This window comes from Pygocentrus nattereri, chromosome 24 (genome assembly GCF_015220715.1).
Source record: "Pygocentrus nattereri isolate fPygNat1 chromosome 24, fPygNat1.pri, whole genome shotgun sequence".
Lineage (NCBI taxonomy): Eukaryota > Metazoa > Chordata > Actinopteri > Characiformes > Serrasalmidae > Pygocentrus > Pygocentrus nattereri.
The window spans coordinates 14517983-14536950 of NC_051234.1; the positions used below are offsets into that span (position 1 = coordinate 14517983).

At 41.3% G+C, this 18968-nt stretch overlaps 1 protein-coding gene across 5 annotated transcripts in view; it reads right to left on the bottom strand.

The window, feature by feature from the left end:
• Positions 1 to 278: 278 nt before the first annotated feature.
• The window catches only part of LOC108442230 (vacuolar protein sorting-associated protein 13B), a 401016-nt gene continuing 382326 nt past the window's right edge, over positions 279 to 18968 (bottom strand). For all 5 annotated transcript variants that reach the window (XM_037534077.1, XM_037534078.1, XM_037534074.1 and 2 more), the window contains 3 exons: positions 3918 to 4020; positions 1453 to 1702; positions 279 to 1342 (listed from right to left, as the gene is read on the bottom strand). In XM_037534077.1, the coding sequence (XP_037389974.1) occupies positions 1094 to 1342; positions 1453 to 1702; positions 3918 to 4020 (602 nt within the window). In that variant the 3' untranslated portion in view covers positions 279 to 1093. The remainder of the gene's footprint in view (positions 1343 to 1452; positions 1703 to 3917; positions 4021 to 18968) is intronic.

An 18968-nucleotide genomic window follows, 5' to 3' on the forward strand; every position in this document is an offset into this window, starting at 1 on the left:
GGATACAGTTTGGGACACACTAAAGCTTGACATTTGTTCCTCCGAAGAACTTTTACTTTCAAATTATTATTTTTCTCTGTTTGTAACTGATTTAAATTACTTTTAGTCCATCGTTTTGTTTTTTTTTTTTTAATCTTTTTTTTATCATGGTCAGCTATGGGTCAAAAGAATTGCTTACATGTGAAGTCATTTAATGTCATTTAATACACAAGCTACTAACTGGTGATGCACATGTCTGAAGGGAGAATCAACACAATAAACTCGCAAATTACATTAACCAAGGTTGAACCAATGTTTCACATTTTATTAGAATATTTAATAATTACAATATATACAGTCAACAAATGTAAATCTGTAAAAGGTTCACACAATGCAGCATACATCCTTAAGCAATGTTTATTCTAAATATTAAGTGAGTTAGCAGAAATATTAAAAAAAAAACATTTTCACTGACTACAAAAAAATGAAAAAAAAAATCTATAATTTACTTATATATCTTAACACAACCACTAATATCTATATTTATAGACAGAATCTTGACACAACCCTCAATATCTAAATTCATCCAATATTCTGTATTGTAAAAAAAAAAAAAAAAAAAAAAAAAGGGTTTTTAGGGGTCTGCTGCTCTGCACATGGGGAAAAACTCACAGATCTGCAATGTCATTCCTTTAAATTCAACTCAGTCTTTCATCTTTCTAGGCACGCAGCATTAGTGATAAACTCAGATTTTAAAGTTTTTAACAAACAAATAAGATTCACACTTATGCAATCAACAGATACAGTCAGGGAAATGCAACGATGAGAGAAATGCTGGGAGCTTTCAGTTCTTAAAAATGTTAAGAAAATAATCAGAAGACAAAGATAATTTTCTCCAATTTCTTCCAGGTTCTTTCTTTTTTGCACCTCTCCTTGAATGTGATTCTGTGGATTGTGGCAGCGTTTACCCACAAATACTAATCTGAACAATGAGAATTCAATTTTGCCTATATGATCCCAAAGAATACAACTGCATGACTGTGCAAAGCTGATACCAGACCAGCACTTCTAGGCTAATAAAGATGGACCCAAAAGTTAATTTAAATAATGGTTCTCAGTTAAAGCCAACGTGCAGTGCCTTGTTCTTCACCATGTTGAATTTGCCTATGAAAACTCTGGCATAAGCAGGGTCTGTGCAGTAGTGGTATGCTTTGGTGATGCTGGAGGGAGGCTCTGCTGCTGTGATGAAGGTATGCTGAAGGATGGAGGAGGGAAAAGGTGCGAGGTACTGAGACACCTGAGTCACATAGTCTACTAACCGACTGTACTGCTGCTCAGATAAGCGCTCTCGAACACCCTCACCCTGATAGAGACAGACAGAAAAACATTAAAAACTAGTCATTGTAGATTATTATTTCTGTGTGAGAGTGAGAGAAAGAGAGCAAGAAACAGAATAAAGGAAAAAGAAGTTACCTCGCTGTCACTGGTGATTTGATGCTGATGCAAAGTGAGTGTGAGCTTTTCGGGTTTGAGTACATCTTGTTGGCACTGCACTTCAGTGATTGGGAAGGCCTGCTGCTGTGTGTCTTCACACACACTCACGATGAAAAGCACCTCCTCACTGAGAAGTAGGCAGCCTGCATGCTCCTGGCCAGAGCTGCTCACCATAAATACATGCAGAGCCATGTGTACCTCTGGCCACCCAAGTGACTGCAGCATTTTCCTACACACAAATACACACACACACACACACACACAAGGTGTACACATATGCAGTTGCAGTATGTAAAACCACAAAGAATTACTAAATCCAGATGAATTTACATAAAGGATCAAGACTGCCACAGGACCACAAGTGAGAAAGTATTACTTGAGTGGTGGGTTATTCTCAGTACAGCAGTGACAGTGTAAAGAATGGCTAATAAATTCTACAGAGAAACAGACAGACTGCAATCTGTTATTGGAGTTTCATTCCAAAATGCTGCATATTCACAGATGATATACTGCATGATATGATTAATAATAACAGACATTTAACAAGGATGTGCAACAAGTTTTGTTCAGACTGACCTTTGTATAGATAACCAATAGTTTTTGAACGAATAAGCCAAAATACCATACAAGGAGTGAAATTTTAAAAATGTGAAATAACATGCAATTAGAAAGTTATTCAGGTCAGTGAACTGAATCAAATGGCACATTTGTTTCTGTACATGGTGCAATAACACTGTAATAGCATTTGTAATTATTTTAAGTTTTTTTTTTAGTGCTAAAGCGCTCTCCTGACTCCGTCAGAGCCTCCATATATACACAATTTTGAAATGATTGAACTAATGACTGATGAGTTATAGCAATTTTAATTAGCAATGCCATGGCCGCAGTAATTTATTGATAGAGCGACACAATGTTAAAAAAAATGTTATAGATTTTTAAAAATTATTTATGATTTATCCTGAATTATTCCAGAAGCATTAATTTGCATATTACAGGGAAGTTGTTCAGAAATGTACATTTTTCTTTTGATAATCATTCAGACTCTTCTGAAATTTTTTGAAGCAGTAGCATGAGGATTGAGCAAAAACCCTAGGACTAATTTGCTAAAGTAAGTTTCGTATATTAAAAATCCGAGTGAGAGGAGGCTAAATGGTCCAAAGATTTAGGAAAAAATAGAATTTGTCTCTAAAAATTGTGGTTTAGGAGTTATGAGGCAAAACATGTTTTGCTGCACTACAACCTCCTCCTTTGCCAATTGGGTTAATACCTATCACGTTTGCTGTCTCTACAACTTACGGTCTCTTCTCCACAACAAGTTTATCAGGAGAAAAAAAAGAAGAAGAAAAAAATCTGAGCAAATAAAATAGAGCTCTAATAACAAAATAAATTAGTTTGACTGTTTGGTAACATTATGGAATCAAAACCTGATATTATTAAGCAGCCAGGTTATCATACATGTTAGTTGTGCAAGGCCACTGAACTGAGGAAAAAAGTTTTCAAAGAAACACTAGCAATGAATAAGCACAATTTAGCTGTGCCTCTATATGTGAATCATGTCATATCTTACACACACATTTCATGCTGCTCCTTATTGACAGTTTTTAGACATAAAAGCAGTCATATTTTGACATTTAAGAACAAAACTGTAAGAACTTTATCGCAGGCTGTTCTTGATCACAGACATTAAAAAAAAAACTCGCCATGGACCACGTCTCATTAAATGTTCAGAGACTACCAATTCAGTCAGATAATTTTCACAATTTATGATTTTTGCCTGTGACAGCATCGTCATTCTGATCATTACTCAGTGTAAACCGGTCTTAAGTATCCTAGGTATTGAAGAGACATAGTCTTAACTTTTTTACATTGCAATTTACTGTGAATCATAAGTACTTTAATCAAAACCTATGATATTAATGAAGGAGTTGATTTGCCTGCTAGCTATTTTTTGGTCCCTCTGGTTATACAAAACTAGGTTCTTACTTCATCGACACTTTCAGTGGTCCATGCGTGCAGAATTGCAGTCAAAGATTATTCCCTTAACAGAACCAAGGTTTTTTTATGACATGGCGCATTAAAACAGAACTGAACTGTTTTAGCGCAGTTATACATGTGTGTATACTAAATATTTTATTTATAACAGCTTCAAACATGGCTAATCCAATCAGATTTTATGACTAAAACTGTCTTATAAAATGCTCTTTATAACAAAATCCTTCAACTGTGACACCACAAAGAACACCTATATGGCAGGTGTGCCAAGTAAAATGGACAATCAATGTAGATGTACCAGTGGCTAATGAGTGTATAACAGAAATAATCCTGCCCTATATCATAATGTAACATTTTTTAATTATGATGCAACATGTTGAATAATTAAACCATTTTAAATCTAAACCAGGTGTAGTATTATGTATGTAATTGTGTGTATTTATGTTCATTACCAAGCATATTTGAGATGGCTGTTGCGTGCATCTTCTGCTTTTTCCTCTGTAGGTGGATACAGCTGCTTAGGCAACTGCCAGAGTCCAGCACCATGCAGTATGCCTGTATACACAGACAAACATATAAAAGCAAATGCATATTTTTAGTTTTTTTATATGCCAATATGACACATAGGTTCTGAGAGTCCGTTAATGAACTACAGTGAGAGATTTTCATACTTGGACCTTTTTTTAGTGTCTCAAGTGGACTTTTCGGTGCATATGTGCTTAGACCCCTCTAAATGGTCCCAAAAATATACTGAACTAAGACCACCGATCAGTCAATTTTCTGTTTCGCTTTATTGCTAAAAGACGACAACACTTACTGTATGTAAGTAGCCACAGTCTTGAAGCACTTTAGCAAGTAAAAAAAACACACATGCACGCACACACACACACATTTTCTAAGCCGCTTCTCCCTCAGGGTCGCAGGGGGTGCTGGAGCCTATTCCAGCGGTCATCGGGCAGAAGGCCAAGTAAAAACAGACTACCGAAAATCATATGTAAAGTACCACTCAGGATAAAACCTGCCCATGGTCTTGAGACAAGCACCACTGACATGTTAAAGCAACAAAATGCAAGAGCCTGTGTGATTTTTTCATATTAAAGGCTGATACTGGGCACACATGCAATGTTAAGCTGCTTACACATTGAATGTGGAAAATTCACTGCTGTGCTTTCAAACACATTTTCAAAGGGATGCGCAGGTGCAGATGCAGATTTTCTGAATCCACTACAGCAGTCATGCAGGGTCATACAGAGTTACAGAGCTATGGCACAACCAACAGAAGAGCAGTAGCCGTGTCTGGTAGCTGCGCATCTGCATACATTGTGAAAGCAGCTTAAACCTCCTACCCCTCACTGTAACTCACTCAAGAGAAGAAAACCTTGTTTCTCCAATTTACATAATACATACATTATTTGAAAATACCAGTTTCCCTTTACGTTGTGTGTATATTTCATGATAAGTGGACCAATAGAAACAGCCCAAAATAACTTAGAAAAAAGACTGGTTCCATTGACTTGCATTCAAAGAAAAGTAGGTTGTTTCTTCTCCTGTAAAGTTACCATTTTGGTTTTGTTCTGACAACAGTGCTCACATGACTTATGGCTGAAAACCATTCTGTTTTATATGAACAAACATAAGGGACAGGTAGATGCCAGGACAGGTGAAGTAGACAAACTGCAGTTGGAGCTGATGAAAGCTCAACTGGCAGACGCCCGAAAGACTTTAAGTGAGGACAAGAAAAAGACCAAGCCCGGTAAAATGGTCATCACCGCTGCTGAAGACAATTCTGTTAATTATGCAGGGCGGCAACCACAATCACAATCGCACATTCCACAGCCGCTGCCTCCCCAGACCCAGCTGTTGCCATATCAATCACAGCCAATTGTGGTTCAATATCAACCCACACCATATGGGGGTCCGTGGTAGAGGTAGGGGGAGGGGTAACAGGGGCGGGGGCCGTGGTCCGCAGTATGATTTAGGCTGCTTCAGATGTGGCGCCATGGATCACTGGGTACGACAATGCCCCCATCCGCTGGCAGGAGCACCACACCATTCTCAGCCTCAGCACTAGGCCACCTACTACCCGGCCCCTCACCCAGGTGCTGCCCCAGGGGGACAGTACCAGATGAGTCCATGGGGGGGAGAGCACTGACAAGGGCACATTGGGGGACCCTGATAGCATGGCCATGGCAGAACCCATGCTATCACTGACTGTGGGGCACCTGAGATTGCCATTCCTGATTGACAGAGGAGCCACATTTTCTGCTATCAACTTCCACCAGATATGATGAGCTGTAACTATCTCTCAGTCAGAGGTTTCTCAGGGGACTCAATGACTCTGCCCAAAACCAAGCCATTGGATGTCTATAATGGCAAATGATGACATGGTGGATATTTATTGGGGCCTGATCAATGATACAACCACAGGTGCATTGAATTTATTTAACCAGTGGAGACCATGGATATCTCAGATGGAACCCTATGGTCCTCCTCCCGACCCCCCTCATCTCACCCTCTACTACGACCCTTCGGCGGATTTGCCCTATTATGATTTGTTCCAATCTCAACTGCAAGATGCAGAGTGGGAAGTTTTTATTCTCCGGGGTATATATGTTGGGCCTGAGGGCGTGGCGGCTCCAATTACACTCACACCAGCACAATCACAGTGGTATAGAATGTCTTCCTCAGCAGCGCCACATATTTCGTTAGTGTTACATCCGGGCCCCATGGCAAAGCAGTTAGGGGGCATGACGAAAAGGGCAAATGCTGCCACCGACTGGGTACAGATGCAGATTCCTAACGTTTCCTTTGCCGAAGCCACAAAAACATTTTATCAGGGGTGAGACCCATAATCACATCACGTTGACACATGATTTGTTAACTAGACATCATGGTTGTGACATTGACACCCCTGTCCTTTTGTCATGTCTCCCAGATGGATTGTGGTCTGAGGGCCCCGATGACGTAGGGCAAATACAACAAACTCCAGTGTCATTTAATATGACCTAGACTCAACCAATCTGGCTTCCCCAATATTGCTATAAACCCAAGGCTATGGACTCCCTAGACCAAACTATTGATGCACTCCTCAGAGCTGGAGTGCTAGAACCATGTTAACCAGTTCCAAAACCTGGGCAGTACAGAATTGCACATGATTTAAGGGCCATTAATGCAGTCCTGGCCACCCAAACCATCCCCGTTCCTAACCCATATACCACACTATCTGAGCTAGACCACAACAATACTTGGTTCACATGTGTAGATCTGGCCAACGCCTTCTTCTGTGTTCCGGTACATGAAACATGTAGAGACATTTGTGCGTTTACACACTGTGGCAGACAGTACCGGTACACATGTTTATCACAAGTCTTCGCCCTTTCACCTGGCCTGTTTGTACAAGTTTGGACACTTGTTCTCTGCCTGAAGGTTCCATTTTAATTCAGTATGTGGATGATCTCCTGATTGCTGGAGACACCCAACAGGCTTGTATTGAGGCTTCAATAGCAGTATAGGAGAAACTGGCCTGTACAGTGCGGGTACAAAGTCTCGAAGCATGCAGCTGACCTTGCTAGACCAGACTATACCATTCCATTCTACCTGGATGTTTCTGATACACCCTTATTGGTTAATGGAGTGTTGTTTCAGAAAAAAGGGGGAGGTAGACAGGTGTTAATGTACCTGAGCATTCCTCTAGATTTAGTAGAGAAAAGACAACCAAGTTGCACCAGACATGTTGCAGGACTAGCCAAACTAGTACAAAAAACAGCACACATAGTTGCAGGATATCCATTACATGTGCTGACCACACACGGAGTGGTAGCATATATAAATTCTCAGATGTTCACAATCACTCCCCTCAGGCAAAGACGCATACATAAAGTACTGACGGCCCCCAACATTACTTACGCTCACGACGGGATTAAAATGGCAGATAACATGTTAGAAGGACCCCCGCAGAGTGTGCGAGAAAGGTAAAAATAGAAGGGAAAATAAGACCAGACCTCAAGGGCATGCCAATAGAAGGGGCACTAAATCTGTGGACAGATGGGTGCGGTTAAAGGGGAGAAGGAGGAGAAATAAAAGCAGGGTTTGCGGTAGTACAAGAAATGATTGGGGAAGTAGATGATTTTTGGACAGTGATCTCAAAAGAAGTCAAGAATGGTCCCTCAGCTCAGAAAGCAGAACTTTTAGCAGTCATTGTGGCACTCAAATTAGCAGAAGGTAGGGAAGTTAACATCTACACAGATTCAGCCTATGCCCTGGGAGTAGCCCACATCGAATTACCCCACTGGAAGGAGACAGGTTATCTCACCAGTGCGGGCAAACCCGTAAAACACAAGGAAGAGTTGTTAGCACTAGAGAAAGCGATACAACTACTAAAACAGGTTGCCATCATAAAAGTGCAAGGGACATCAGAAAGGGGACTCATTGGTAGAAAGACGTAATGAGGCAGCAGACAAGGCAGCAAAGGAAGCAGCAGGTGATAAACAACCAAGTTTGCAGATGGTATTGAAGGAAGGTGAACCATGGGAACCAATTCCGACAGGGGAAAAGCTGAGGCAAGTGCAGGACCAGGCTAGCCCAGAAGAAAAGACTATTTGGCTGGATAAAGGTGGTAGAAAGAGTGAATTACTCTGGAAAGGTCCCAATGGACTCCCAATACTTCCAGCCTCTTTGGCAAAAGCAGTGCTGGGAGAAGCTCATGGGTTGGCACATGTAGGAAAGGCACAGATGAGGGAAAACTTGAAAGGATGGTGGCATCCATTTCTAACCGCTATGATAGCCACACATGTAAAAGAATGTGAAGTATGTAATGTAAATAATGTGGGTAAAACTTGCAAACCAGGGGTAGGAAAATTCCCTAAGCCCAAAGGCCCGAGGGAACACATTCAGATAGACTACACGGATATGATTCAGACAGTCAGGAAGTACAGGTATCTGTTAATGTTCGTGGACGAATTTTTGGGCTGGGTGGAAGCGTTCCCCACTATGAGGGAAGACAGAAAATCAGTCTGTAAAAAGTTGATCAATCACTGGATTCCCCAACACGGGTTTCCCAAAAGAATTCACTCAGATAATAGTACTCACTTCACAAGTAACGACTTGGCATGGGTAGAGCAAGTACTAGGCCTGAAACATGCGTACGGATCAGTGTATCATCCACAGTCTCAAGGGAAGGTGGAGCGCATGAACCAAACACTGAAATCAAAATTTAACAAAAATGTATACTCTACGGGGCAAAATTGGCTGGACGCCCTACCAATTGCATTAATTAGCATCAGAAGCTCTGTAAACAGAGCTACAGGGTTCACGCCCTTTGACCTGATGACAGGTAGATCTTTTAAGGGGCCCCATACTGCGCTAGCGTGTAAAGACATACAGAGCAAATCTCACCAAGCCTACTTTAATGAGCTGAAAGCATTGTGTCAAGCTTACTCTGTGCAGGTCCGCTCCAAGGGGGAACCAGAAACTGACGCCCCTCCAGAGGTAGCACTATCTGAGTGGGTCTATCTGAAAGTTATCAAGTGGAAGTGGTGTGAGCCCAGGTGAACAGGACCCTACAGAGTGGTCGAGCGAACTTCTCATGCCGGTCCCGCCTGGTACCACCTCTCCCAGTGCAGACCAGCGCACCTACCAAAGGCAGAAAAGGAGTCCCCACCCAATGGGGCAGAATAATCCCCGGGGACAGAGGCACAACAGGGAAAGTCTACCCTGCCTCCAGCGCAGAAGGGCCAACCTCTAGCAAAAAGCACCTTTACACATATACATATAGTTAATCATTGTTTGCTAGCTTTTAGGGGTAACATGTGGTTGTTCGGAAATGACAGAACACGGGGGTTTAGGAGACTCTCCTCAGGAGACAGAAAGGGACCTGGAGAAAAGGAGAAATGTGTTTTATATGCGGGCATGATTATTTTATGTATCGTTGGTTATTTTTATGCTCTGTTTTGCAAGCTCCGCTCAGAATACCTTATATGACAGCTCCTCCCTCCCCAACACTACAACTGATAATATCACCCAGATAACACAGTATCTTAACATGAACACTTCCGTTATACCCAACCATATCACAGCACCACTGGACATAGTTAAAATTAGTATACGATCAACTGCAAAAAAAGACTATTGTATTAGTAGATATGGGGGAATAGAATTAGACTACACCCTAGGTAGCTCCACAGCATGGACATTTGATTTGTGTGACGTCATTAACTGCGCAGGTCAGAACTCAACATATAGAGGTTACGACGTTTATCTTTGCTGGGATCTGGAGGTCACGTCTAAGTGTGGGTTTGGTTGGAGCTGGGATGATAGGTGGTGTAAGTACTGGCACTCAGTGATAAAATATACAGGTAGATGGCAACCCACCTTAGCTGCAAGAGACGCTTACACTCATAAGATAGATTGGGAACACGTCATTTCAACGAGACTTTAGCAGGACTCAAAATCCATTGACCTTATCTATTAATTGGGAGAAATCGATTATGGATGCGCATCTGGGTAGGACTGGTCATTCACCATACCTCATATTAGGAGTGGATGTATCGGGTAACGACCCATTGGGGTTAATTAAAATAAATATGCGCAATAAAGTTGTGTCAGCATCAGTTAATAGCATAATTAATACATCTACCCTCGCCACCCAGGAGGTAAGTGATCCAGGGCTTAAGGGCTCAGACTATACTAAGCGGTCAACGGCTGATATTGTTAAATTAACTACAGGATACGCAGGGCATAATTTGTGGCTCAAATGGTTAGCAGCACAGGCTGGGGAATCTGGGATGGAGGACTGTGTGGCTTGTGAACATGCTCGTGCCCCGCTGTCCTTAGACCCAGCTCCTTTATTTCCAGACACAGATACAACAGGCTTTAAATGTATGATTGAGCTCACAAAACAAGCAAACCCGATTAACTGTACTACATTAGTTGATATCTTCCTAGTTATAGCCAACACGACGGGTACGGGCACATTCAGAGCACCACTTAGCGGCAATTTCACCTGTTTTAATCGCACTTACGTTGATGGCACCGGCCATGGTAAAATGATAGGCCAGATTAACCCTGATTGGTGTCACATTACGTACTCAGGGAATGCCTCCGTAGGCCCATGGACTAGAGCATGGCTATATTATTACTGCGGTGGCACTACTCTCTTAGTCAGGATGCCCACTCGTACATTCTGTCTCTGTGCCATGGTCAGACTGGTGTCTCCAATATTGTTAGTAGGTCAGAGACAGGCTAATCACATTGCTATACATAGGCGAAAACGTGAAACCTGAGGATCACTTCGACCTCACCAAAAATTCACCCACTTACAAATCATGCCATAGAGGTCCCAAGGGGGGTCCCTGACGAGTATAAGTTAGTTGATCAAATAGCTGCAGGATTCGAAAATATTCCTATTATCTCTGCCCTCTTCCCTGTCACCCCCAACAAAAATGTAGATCGCATCAATTACGTTATTTACCAAGTCATGCGCCTTGCCAATTTAACCAAGGGAGCCGTTGAGGGCCTCACCGCACAGCTCTCAGCCACGTCTTTGATGACTATACAAAATAGAATGGCCCTAGACATGCTTTTGGCGGAAAAAGGGGGTGTTTGTCACATGTTTGGCGATATGTGTTGTACATTCATCCCCAACAACACCGCCCCGGATGGATCAGTCACTAAAGCCCTAGAGGGCCTCAAGGCTCTCTCCAAAGAAATGCATGGCAACTCGGGGGTGGACAACGTCATCACGGGGCGGGGTGGTTAGATAAGGTGTTTGGCAAATGGAAAGCCGTGTTTATCTCTCTATGCATGTCAATCGCTGTATTTTTGGCCATCCTCATTATATGCGGCTATTGTTGCGTTCCTTGTATTAGGACATTAGCTGAGAGATTTATCACCTTAATGTTAAACAGGAGCCTAAGGGGGCCTTTATGCTTTGTGCTTTCGGGTGAAAGGTCAAAAGGGGGAATTGCGGAATTATTAGCCTTAGTATTGTTCATATTGCTTTTTTAAGATTTATTAAAGAAAGCTTATGTTTACCATTGAAAACTTAATGGTCATATTGTCCAATTGTCCAAGCTAAGAGTCAGCACATAAGGCTGTGTGCTGACTAACGGTGGAATGCACAAGGACGTCAGATAACAGGTAATACCTCGAAGCTGACAGTAGTAGACACTGGGATTAGCACACCACACATGTTTCATCTTGTCACATAAGCAGAGCCATTGTCTGGAAAGTGGGGGGAGTTGATAAACACAGGAAATACATTAAGCTGACCTTGCAGACGCGCTCACGTCTCGAGCACATGCTTACACTTTTATGATATAGATTGGTGAGATAGGCTAATACACACATTGGAGGCTGGGGTAAGGGAAGAGCTGTCATGCGACTATAAAAAAGGGAGTCAGATGAGAAGGGGTCAGAGCTTACTTGGGAGAAACATGATGCATGTTCTCTGTTTGTAACCTCTCCAGAATTCTGTAATAAAACTTTGTTTGTTTCACTTCAGTCTGATCTACTTGTCTCAATTTTTTTGCATTAACGAACACGCAGGACTGGTTTCGTCCACAACAGCAATATATATACTTGAAAAACACTACCCAGAATTCAATGCTTCCTAGGTGGTGAGTTGGTGAGTTCTAAATGAGTTCTGGTGTGCACAACTGGTCATATTTATCAGTGCTAAAACAGAGAGTCCCCTTTAAAGTTTGCTTACATTGTGAACACAAAATCATTGATGTCTAGCACGGCATGTGCTACCCTGGGCTCAAAGAGAAAACATGTATCTGTTGTTCAGCATTTGTGTTGCCAAAACATGTATCTATTGTTCAGCATTAATGGTGTCTTCATAGATGTGCACATCACCCATACCATGTGCACTAATGTCCCTCCATACCATCATGAATACTGGCTTTTGAACTGTGCAATGATAACAAGCTAAGTGGTCTTTAGCCCAGAGGACAGTGTCCAAGATTTTCAAAAGGAGTTTAAAATGTTGATTTGTCAGACCACAGGACACTTTTCCACTTCCCCTCAGTCCATTTTAAATGAGTTCAGGCCCAGAGGCGGCATCTCTGGATCCTGTTCATATACGGTTTCTTCTTTGTGTTTTAGAGTTTTAACTTGCATTTGTGGATGCAGCACTGAAATGTTTTCATAGGCAGTGTTTTTCAGAAGTGTTCCTACAGTGATACAGTGACACAGCCCATACAGTGATTTCAACTAGAGAATCATGTCTGTTTTAAATGCAGTGTCACCTGAGGGCCCAAAAATCATTGCCAGCAAAAATCTGTCTTATGCCTTACATACAGAGATTTCTCCAGATTCTCTGAATCTTTTAATGACACTATGTACCATTGATGGCAAATCCCGCAGTTCTTTGCTATTTTACGTTGAGAAACGTTATTCTATTTGATTGTGCAGTCTTTTACAGAGTGGTGAACCCCTCCTCATCTTTACTTCTGCAAAGTAAAGTAAACTCAGCGTCTCTTCCAGAAGAGGCTTCCAGAACCCCAGGAACTGACTATTTTGTGTTTCCTTGTGTTCTCTCTATCTTGCATTACATTTTTTGTGATCTAAAACCATTTGTTGTAATAAATTCGCAAAAATAAGGGAAATTAGCATATTACTTTTATTAGTGTTTTACAGATTTTTCAATATTTATGCACAAACTTTTCCAGACAACTTCTAGACAAATTCACTGTCAACATCAATCCTAACATATTCTATGACCTAGCCAAGAAAGGGGAGAAAAACAAAAGAGGGGGAAAGGAGAAGAAAAAAAACAAACTTAAATGACCTCCATGATATGTTTAATGAGCCACTGGACTTTAAATCAGTGGAGACATGACAACTCACGCTTCTCTGTCTGGCAATCTGATGAACAAGTCTGGGTTTGGCGGTTGCCAGGAGAATGGTACTTATCTGACTGCATTGTGTCAGGTGTAAAGTTTGGTGGAGGGGGGATTATGGAGTGGCTTGTGACTGGTTTAAGCCTGGCTGCCAACACCTTGCTCAAAATTTTATAGTCACAACAAAGCAAACTGACTGGGTGATAAGATACATATTTGAGTGGATCTTAATTCTTTTTCAGAAGGACTGATATTATGGCTTGTGCCATTGTTGGGGCAGCAATTTGGCTGAGAATGTAAGATAACACTGAATGGGGAACTCATCTGGGACCGGCGCCCTGCCTGACCTCATTTTCTTAAACCGCACAATCCATCTCTTCTATGGTTATGGTGCTTTCCAGATTGGACTTCTCAGATTCACTTTTCTATCCAGGAATAAGTATGGTGTACTGGGAAGAAAAAAGAAAACTTTTGTAGTTGGGAATTTGAATCTCAAGGGGTCAATCATTCCATATTCCTGAAGGAATGAATTAATGCACTGAGCTGATTTACTGAGCATGGTGGGTCCAAGACAGGAGTGGTCTAATAAACTGTGTAGAACACAGTTGAAATAGCAAATGTGGGAGAAAAGGAAAAAAAATCCTTTAAAAAACGAAGTATTATGCTAGTTATGGGCACACACACACACACACACACACACACATATATATATTAATTAATTATTACATGGCTATTATTCTTCTATTTAACTGATTATTTAGAGGTTTCCGCACCTCGTTCAATCAGATAGAAACTGTATTCCGAATGGCCTCAATCAGATTAGTCTATTCCAACTGAGGTATTTACATGGACGTATTCTATTCCGACTGAGCTATTAGTCGGATTATTAATGGATTATCAGGCTGCGTAAATGTGGCTACTGCTTGAAAAAAGCAAAACCACACAAAACTCTAAATTCCCTGAGATCCTTATGACCAGAAAATTACAAAATAGTGAATTTATTGCTTGCAGCAGGGCCTGTTGGTTGCCAGCTGCATTTTCCAGTCCATCACTTTTCACAAATAAAATGGTCCACTGTTAACTACTATCTGTTAAAATTCTAGTGATAATGCAGAATCATTATGTTTGAAATTTGAAGCTCCCTAGAGGAGCTTGCCTTCGACACGTCTTTACATTGCGTATCTCACATTGGAAGTCAGAAATAGGATAGTACAAAATACAAATAGAACATAAGTCTTATGATGTGAATGTTAAGCCTGTCAAATATCTACAAAAATTTGACTGAGCAACTTGCTTTAACATAGCCCAAAGATGCAGTACACACAACTTCTGCTTGATTAAACCGATGGATGCTGAGAAACAACTATTTAGCTTTAATAACACCCCCTACTGACATACATGCTAAAAATTGGCCAAAACCTTTATGACACAGGTCTAAGACACAATGAAGTCAGAGAAAGCATTCATGACTTTAAGGAATTTTAGTCAACTGTAGTTGCTGTGATGTTAAGACTTTTTAAGACATGTTGTTTTATAAAGAATACAAAATCTCAAAATAATTCTATGTGAATTCATTTATTTACAAACGTCTTGAAATTGGGACATCTGTGATAGCTTTTGTGTATAGAAGTTTTCAATTTCAAATGTTTTGGAATTATTTTGAAGTCATAGTCTGTCTTTACAAGAGGTCCTGTGGTCTGTTCATCAGACTTGAACCACTAATAAAAAATAAAGGAAAAAAAAAAACATTGACTAGGGCATAAACCATTTTCTTTGGTCCTGACCATAACAGATATACACTGTTCCTGCCTGTTGGATTTTAACATAGGACAAGCGAATAAGTAAAAGTGAATGCCTATCTAGCCGATCACTACCAAGAGGTCAACCAAATTGCAGTATGGACTTTCCATAGACCTGAAAGAGGCCAGCCTAAACTGTGAGCCAGTGGTCAGCCAGCTCAAGCAAGGTTATAGTAGTGTTCAGGTTTTTTCAGTTGATGGAAAGGGCACACAAAACAACATCCAAAGCAATTATACAAAAATTCTAGGGGATACAAGTAATACAAGTAAGATAGATGGCACCCCCATGTCACGGCAACCTGAAAGACAGTATCTGATCCTAGCATGTAGCTTTTTCGATAAAATAAGGTCTGCTCTACCAACCAAGAGAAATAATTTTAAAATGTAAATCATTTGCATAACATAATCACTCTCACACACACACTGTTTAAAAGTTCTACAACATAAACCTAATAAACCACACATCCTCCAATCAAAACATGTGAAACAACAGAGCTATTTCTTAACTTAATGTAGTTGAGTTTTTCCTGCCGGTTTAGTATCAGTATGGTATCATTTGGTTCAAAAAGTTCAGGGGCCTCTAGTTTACTCAATTACACCTCATAACATTTTAACAATCCTACTTATGGTTTGGAAGTATTTGACAAATGTACACACAAACCTGATCAAAAACCTGACAAAACCAAAAAACTGAATGAATGAAGCTGCGTTCAATCTTCAGTTACCATTCAAGGCATTATTAGAAATACTTGTGCAGTTTAATTTGAGAGCCTCAAATTCAGATGCAAATTGCAGCCTTGGGTGTAGCCAAAGTAAATGATTTTAATCAGATTTAGAATCAGAATCAAGCTTTATTGGCCAGGTATGCTTACACATACAAGGAATTTTCTTTTGGGCACAGTACACAGTATCTGACAAACATTATTTACATGTAGTAAATAAAACAGAATAAAATAAAAATAAAGCATGGTCCTATCATACACTCAAGCTGTAATAGTATATACCGATATATTTAAGAAGAGCAGTTCAGAAGTAGGAATATTGTGCATCTTTAATAATGAACTGTTCAAGAGAGTGATGGCTTGAGGGAAGAAGCTTCTTTGTAGCCTGGATGTGCTGATCCTCATTAGGCTGAAGTGCTGGCCTGAGGGAAGGAGCTGGAACAGGTAGTGGCCAGGGTGTGTCAAATCAGTGGAAATTTTCTCTGCATGCTTTTTGGTTCTGGAAGCATGCAGTTCCAGCAATGTGGGCAACTTAAAGCCAATTATCTTCTCTGCAGACCTGATGATGCACTGCTGTCTGTGGACATTGTGCTTGGTGGCTGAGCTGCCCCACAGTGTGATAGACGTGATGACGACGCACTCTTGGGGCAGGTTGGGCTTCCTCAGCTGATGCAGGAAGTACATCCTCTGCTGGGCTTTCTTGAGGATGGAGCTGATACTGCTGTCCCACTTCAGGTCCCTGGTGATTGCTGTGCCCAGCAACTTGCAGGACTCTATCGTCATCACAGTTCTGTCCAGGATGGTAAGCGTCAGTAGGGTTGGACTCCTCCGTCTCCACTGTTTTCGTTGTATTCAGCACCAGTTTGTTTTTCCCCAATCTTATCTGCTGCTCTCTGCTATTAAGGAAGGTGGTGATCCACTGGCAGGTTGGGGTTGGCATGTTGAGTTGAAGCAGTTTGTTGTGTAGCTGTCCTGGCATAATTGTATTAAAGGTTGAAGTGAAGTCTATGAAAATTCTTGCATAGGTTATTGGATGTTCAAGTGGTTGGAAAATAAAATGTTCCCATGTTCAATGTGTCACCCATGAACCTATTTGCCCAGTATGAAAACTGCACCAAGTGAGCACCAGGATTTCATGACTACAGAGTGCGATGGGCTTGTAGTCACTTAATCATGTGATCGTTGCTTTTTTGAAAACGTATGGTGGAGCGTTTGAAGCAGGAAGGTAGGACACACAGATCCAGTGATTTGTTGAAGATCATTGGGATTACAGGTGTAAGCTGGTCCGCACAGGCCCTTAGACAGGAAAGTGATGCACTATCATGTCCAGGAGTTTTTCTTTTTTTCTGAAGAGTCGATGCACGTCTTTCTCGCAGATCTTCAGGGCAGGCTGAATCGGTGGCTGAATGACAGGGGGTGTGAATTTGTGCTGAATGGGTGTATGGAGCTGGGCTCTTTGAACTTACAGTAAAATGTGTTAAGCTCCTCAGCCAGCTGACAATCACCAATGTCTGGTTGGTGTCCTTTTGTAGCTGGTGGTATTCTGCAGGCACTATCAGAAGGTTGATGACTCATTTGTGAACATCATACTACTCTACTGTTTGAATAGCTCTTTTTTGCAGCTTTATTTATTCAGTGTGTTCCTTGCCTGATTGTACAGAGCCCGACCACCATTTCTATGCGCTGCCTTTTTAGACTGGCACAAAATATTACCGTTCCTTGGTGAGTTGCGCTCTGAAGTCCCCTAAAATGATAAAAACAGAGTGTTTGAGCTCCACGTTGGTGATCTGATCTGCAAGAGTGTGCAGCACCTCGTGCATGCACACCTGGGGTGGAATGTAGACCCTGCAATAACGACAGAGGAACATTCCTGCGGATAGTAAAATATTTATAGTTTATAAAAATGTATTCAAGTTTAAGACTGCAATGTTTTTGTTAACACTGACATCTGTACACCACCGTTCGTTGATATAAAAGCAGATTCCACTGGCTTTTTGCTTGCCTAAGAGCTCCATGGAGTGGTCTGGTCTGTAGAGGTTCAAGTGGTGGAGCGTGCTGTCCGAGGTAGACTCAGTGAGCACAGCAGAAAGAGAAAAGTTCTTATAAGTACTGTTTAGAAGGAAAAGCTTGTCTAATTTATTCCCCAAGAGCAAAGATTTGCCATGTGAATGCTGGGGATCGGTGTGCGAAGTCCATGCCGTAGGAGATTAAAAAGCACTCCAGTGTGCTTGCCTGACATGAGTGTCTGTCTGCTGTAAAGAGAAGATGCTCTGCTCACGAAAATGTCCAAAAAACATTCAGAAAGTGAAACGTCAGGACCTTGTGGCATGGACTGTCTGATGTTCCACAGATCTTATGCGCTGTATGTGAGACTGTTTCACATGTAACCAGACAAACAAAATCTTTTGAAACATAATACGGAAATTATTCAGACCCCTTGAATTTCTGCACACTTTGTTATAGATTTGATTTTGAAAGTTGCTATTTTTCCCCATGAATCTACATTTAAACATGCACAATGACAAAGTGAAAAACGTGTTTTGAGAGTTTACCGGAAATTAAAACAAACAAAAACTGAAAACTCATTAACTAAAGCATTCAGACCATTTGCTGTGGCATTCCAAATTGTGGCCTAGTGCATCCTGTTTACTTTAATCAGTATAAATACACAATACTGAGTACAGTGACAACACAACACAAGATCAGACGGGCCAAGTAACACACGTGTGTGTGTTTGTGCCAACGATAGTTGCATACATCATGTATGGGAATGAAATTGCGGTGTACAATGGTATGGATGTGAAGCAGGGTGTAATAACAATCTGGAGAAAACACAAGTAGCTATGGCCTGGCAGATGATATTACTGGTCAGCTGTTAATGAGGGTGATGGCTTGAGTAAAGAAACCGATCTTGTTTGCTAGTCAGGATACGGGGTTTGCCTGCCGGAAGGGAGGAGTTACAGTAGAAACAATTTTGTGTCCAGGGGGCCAGGAATCTACAATTATTTTCCTTGGCCATTTCCTGGTTCTTGAAGAGTACAAGTCCTGGACGGTAGACAGTGAAGCATTGTGGTACCGTGGACCAGGCAGTCTGGAGGTACCTCGTAAAATAGCAGCAGCAGGTAAGAGCTCAAACCCTT